Source organism: Theobroma umbraticum, unplaced genomic scaffold (assembly GCF_002168275.2).
Source record: "Theobroma umbraticum cultivar Fairchild unplaced genomic scaffold, ASM216827v3 scaffold_67.0, whole genome shotgun sequence".
Classification (NCBI taxonomy): domain Eukaryota; kingdom Viridiplantae; phylum Streptophyta; class Magnoliopsida; order Malvales; family Malvaceae; genus Theobroma; species Theobroma umbraticum.
This window is the reverse complement of record NW_018397262.1, coordinates 4,413,364-4,418,978: the sequence shown is the minus strand read 5'-3', so window position 1 is coordinate 4,418,978 and position 5,615 is coordinate 4,413,364. Positions and strand designations below refer to the sequence as shown.

At 34.0% G+C, this 5,615-nt stretch overlaps 1 protein-coding gene across 1 annotated transcript; it reads right to left on the bottom strand.

The window, feature by feature from the left end:
* Positions 1 to 884: 884 nt before the first annotated feature.
* LOC110419687 (uncharacterized) lies at positions 885 to 3,857 on the bottom strand. Its single transcript, XM_089784127.1, has 2 exons — positions 2,480 to 3,857; positions 885 to 2,059 (listed from the first exon to the last, which is right to left on the bottom strand). The coding sequence occupies exons 1-2, from the start codon at positions 3,855 to 3,857 to the stop codon at positions 885 to 887; spliced, it is 2,553 nt and encodes an 850-aa protein (XP_089640253.1).
* Positions 3,858 to 5,615: the final 1,758 nt, after the last annotated feature.

Sequence of the window (5,615 nt, the reverse complement as noted above, 5' to 3'; positions counted from 1 at the left end):
AAACAAAGATGACCATGATCCAATATCTCGATTCTATGAAATATAATTTTGAAGAAGGAAAAATTCAAACCCAGTTCTTAATTTATTTGTTATCTTGGTCGAATACTTACTCAAGTGCAAAGGCTTATGGTAAGTATATACATCTTCCTAGTGAACTAGTTCAATTCAAGTCCTCCTCTTTTTCCCACGTTCAAAGGAAAATCAAAGAGAATTTCCGTAATTTTAACGGAAAAGAAAAGAACAGGAAAGAACTAAGTCAAGTCTTTTTCTGGTGCCTTCTTTCCATGTTAAATTATAGTTTAATTTACAATAGAGACCTCCATTGCCACAAAATTTATAGTATAGTTTAACATGTAAGTGTTCAACTAGTAAAAAAGCAAATGAATAATATATCCACAAAATTCATGCTTTTATAGGAAAAAATTATAGTCATGATTCTTGTGAAGGCACCGTGTTGACTTGGAAAGAAGTTAGAATTTGTAGCATTCTGGACAATACACAGCAAGAATTCCATTTCTCTCATTTCGGTTGCTTCAGATTTCACTTCTCTAAAAAATCTCATCATTTTTTTTTATAATTCTCGATGTCACATGCAAGTCAATCTAAATTAGCAGAGGTTGCAAATATTGTTGCATTATATATGGGTGGAATTCAAAACAAAATGTGTTAAAAATTGAAAAATAAAGTTGAGTATAGCTTATTGAAACAAAACAAGATGGTGAACTTCATTACAAGGTACAAATATATATTATTACTGCAACATAGGGTATCATGGGAATGGAACAACATTTAGCCAAGACATTGATTCCAAAAAGCACTGGCAAAATATGGAAGGCCGCCCCTATTGTAACTAGTTACTTCTTTCGAAACGACTGCAAGCATTTTTACTTCCTTGATCTTTTTCCCCTTTGAAGCTGTTTTCCCTCGACCAAATTGATAATCCATTTTGGTTTTCCTGTTTGAAAGATAAGATATCCACCAGTCAGTCCAAATATCAAACCACATCCATACCCCATCAACACAACTTTCCACCCAAATCCAATTCCTGATTCTTTCATCGCTATGGTGGGCTTCTGCATCCCGATTTCATTGCAAGCTTTCGACAGTGGAAAGCCACATAACCCAACGTTTCCTTCATATGAACTGTTTTCAAAAGTGTTGAATTGTTTGCCTTGAGGTATAGATCCAACAAGTTGATTTTTGGACAGATTTAAAATGACAAGAAACGTCAAATTCACCAATTCCTGAGGTATGTTGCCAATAAACTTGTTCGATGAGAGATCTAACCATTCAAGATTAATCAAGTTTCCAATGGATGGTGGAATATGACCAAAGAAGTTGTTATGAGAAAGATTAAGCCCTATGAGTGAATTAAGCTTTCCTATAACTTCTGGAATCACGCCCTGGAAGTAGTTATTGGAGAGATCCATGCTTGTGAATATGGTTAAAACTTTCACCAATTCAACCTCTTGTCCTTTTATTGTCAGAACTACTGAATAATCATATGAGCGGCTTCCTTCCACGTATTTTGAAGAACTTCTGCTGTCAGTGAGATTCGCCATAGCTTTTAGATTTTCAATGTAACAAGCAGGAAAAGGACCAACAAAATCATTGTTAGAGAGGTCTAAGACTCGCAGCTTGGGAAAAAGTAGTCTTGCTCTGGAATTATTTACAACACCATGGAATTTATTTGAACTTAAAACAAGCACCTGCAGCATTGGAAGAGTTTCCAACCAATTGGGAAATGTACCCGTGAACTTGTTCTTGCCAAGGTCTAGAACCTGAAGGTTCCTACAATTGGCCAAAGATCCTGGTAACAACCCTTCAATTTGGTTTCCATGGAAGTTGAGATTCTCTAAGCTACAGGGTTCCACAATTGATTTGGGGATGGCTCCATGAAAATTATTTGCCCTCAGATCCAACACTAAAAGATTTTGACTAAAGTTAAGAAGACAACTGGGAATCTTGCCACTCAAATTGTTATGTGATACATCAACAATTTTCAGGGAACTGACCATGCAAATCAAAGAAGGAATCTCCCCCGTCATGTAATTGTTCGCGATGGAAAAGAAAGATGTCCGAACGGGTGGAATTGGAAGCACTCCTTGAAACAGGTTAGATTGGAGGTAGAGAATTACAACATTCCTCCATGGGAATTGCAAATGACCTGTTAGGAAATTATGATCAAGGTATAAATGTAACAAAGATTCCTTCCCCACTTTCCACATCCATTTGGGAATCTGGCCTTGAATTCTATTTTTGGAAAGGTCTAAAAACTTCAACACTTTTGAACCTCTCAAGAAATTGGGGAATTCACTCAAGTTACAAGACGACAATGACAAGGACTGGAGTTTGGTCAATGTGTAGTCGACATGATTCTCTGAGCTCAATGACAGACTATTAAGAGAAAGATCGAGTGATTCAAGATTTTGGAGCTGCGAAAACATGTCTAACTCAACAATGCCACTAAAGTTATTTAATGATAGATCAAGCACGGTGAGGTTTACAAGTTGAAAGATTGAGCTTGGAATATGACCCTGCAACATGTTATTTTTTAAATAGATTATGGACAAAGATTTTGACCGGAATTCGCTAATATGACCGGTGAGTCTATTATTTGCAAGAGACAATAACTGTAATGAAGGTAACTTAAACACCCAAGGTGGTATAGTTCCATTAAGTAAGTTAGAAGGCAAGAATAAAGTTACTAATTTTGAAAACCCATTTGCATAATGAGGAATAGTGCCCTCTAGTTCATTATATGATGCGTCTAAATGTTGAAGCTGTGTGAGGTTTGCAAGTGATGCTGGGATCCATCCACTAAACTTATTATCCGAGAGCTCTAGGACAACAATTTGTGAAAGGTTTACAAGTGATGCCGGGATTGACCCATTCAAGTCACAACTAGCAACATTTAAAGATTTCAATGACTTCAAACCCCTGATTGAATCGGACAATTCTCCAACAAGAATAGTCTGTTTAAGATCTAAGACTTCAAGGGCACTACTCCCATTGGACTTTGGAAGATAAACCACAAGTTCAGGGTTGTTACCTAATTTGAGCAACTTCAGATTTGGAAATTGAAAAATTCTGTCCGAAATTGTCCCATTTAATCCACAATCATCCAGACTAAGAGATGTCAAAGAGGAAGAAAGGTTCACTAAGTGAACAGCGTCAACTGAACACATGTCTATTCCAGCAAGGAAAAGTTCTTCTACCTCGCTAAAGTTCTGAGCTAACCTTTTCAGAGTTGTTGTTTCAAGCATCAGTTCTTGAAACGGTTCTTGTTCACCGACAGGAGGTAGACTGAACGTAGACAGATCAAGTGAAACTAGCTTAGAAAGATATGAGATTTCGGACGGAACTTGGCCTGAAAAAAATGAACTAGAGAGGTTAAGATGTGTTAAATTTGGGAACTGACCAAACTTGGCCGAAATCTTGGATTCCCCGAAATTGTTAAATGCGAGATTGAGCCTCTTCAAGTGTTGAAGGAGAAAAAGAGTGCTGTTGGAAGGAATGGTACCATAAAGCCAACTGCAACTAAGATCAAGGCCAATCACATGATCTGTAACGCCATCGCAAGTGACTCCATCCCATAAACAGAAATCTGAATCTTCCTTCCATGAGTCTGTCTTCGGAAAAGAATTCGTAGGACTGCCATAATTTGAATTGCAAAGTAACGAAGCAGTATAATCAATAAAGAGGGTCTGCTTGAAGAGAAGTAAAGCCTGACCCTCATTGTGAGACCATGTTGGCCTTTGCATTGAAGAAGTAAAACAAGACGAAATGTAAGCCTGAGAATACAAGTACAAGAAGAGGAACGAGACGAATTGATAACTCCCAAGAAAAGACCTCATTTTTCCTATGTCAAAGTTCATATAAACTCTTGATTTGGTTGATGAGGAGACGCATGGAAGTCTTTATAAACTGAGTAGCAAGTGCAATTCTTAATTTTTCTGTTCTCTCAATCATATTTTTCCACTGAAAAGTGACGGATGAACTAACGCACGCAGAAGACTAACAACAGATTCTACATTATTACAATAGGGAAGACTCAAATGAGAAATGATGTCAAGTTATGAAATCCTGAAATATTGGGGGTGGTAGCAACACAGATTTTCTTGGAAGATTCAAATTACTTTCGTTTTGGCATCTCATTTTGTCTGAATCTATTAGTTTGGATCAAATCATCATTAATAATTATTCTTAAATCCTATAGGCTTGTTTAAATTCAAGTATAAAGCTTATTTCTTTTTCAATGAGTATAAAATCCAATTTATTAATTCGGCTCAAGGTCAATCTGTTAATTTGGTTTAAAGCCTCCAATGCTAATTGGGCTAAATGGGTCAGTTGCATCTCGAGTTGACAAGTCCACATTAAAAAACGAAATTAAATACATCAAAAAGTAAAACATAGTAAAATACAAAAAAAAATGCTAATAAAAACATAATTAAAAAACAAAAAAGAGAGAAAAATGGCAGTTGTCATACCAAATAAGAAATGAAAATGAATGAAAGGTTTAAAATTGCACCTCTTCTTATAAGATATCAATTCATAAAATTTTTCAAGAAAATGGGAATTAATGATAGATCCAAAAAAAAAAAGTTCTCAATATTTAAACAATAATAATAAAAAAGTTAAAATAATTAAATATGAAATTAAAAATGATTCATCAAATATTAAAATAAAATAACACATGATTTATCAGTATTGTTCTTTAAACAAGCGTCATAGCAGTGCTAATATTTTCATTATAAATAATTGTATTATCAAATTCTAAAACTATTTCGTAAATCAAATATTATTTTTTTCAATAAACTTAAGTCAAATTTAAGATATCATTAGAAAAAATAGATTCAAATAAATAATCCATTACACTTAAATAAAAATAATTAATCGTGTCTCCTCCTGACCCAAAGCGATCGGTGCCTAGACTCATACAATACAATTTATATCTATCACAGTAAAATCAACACAAAGTACAAATTGGTCAGCCACGATTCAATTAAATAATTCTAAAACTTCCAGGAGGCAATGACTAATCTTACAAGTGGTAAATTGAGTTGCACTAAAACCCACTTGAAAGTGGGAAGCCCAATCTCAAGTCTTGCAACAATTTCATCTTCAAACACAAATGATGGAATTTCTGGCATAACGCATACAAATAAAAGAAAAAATCAATTAACGTGGGGGAAATCTTCTAGATAGTCAAAAATGGGTTATTTATTTGTTCTCATTGCAGGTTCACTACATTCTTCAAATTAAGAGTCTCCATTTGTCATGCATCCCAATGTTACTGGTATTCTTTATTTTCCATAAAATTTAAACTTATCACTTTGTTTAAATTAACCACTCATTGTTCAATAAGTGTAATTTTATCGTATACTACTATATAATGCTTGTTAATTTGATTTAAATATGAAAATAAAATAAAATATTTTTTAGAGTGTTCTTTTATTTCATCTTGAAATAATTTTTAAATGGTTAACTTTTGATCTTTTTTTTTTTGACTAAATTAAAATGTAAAAATGATACAATTATACTCTTTTAAAAACATATGAAAATTTTGATTTTTCTCTCCTGGTTTGCATTTTTTCTATTTTGCTTTTCTTTTA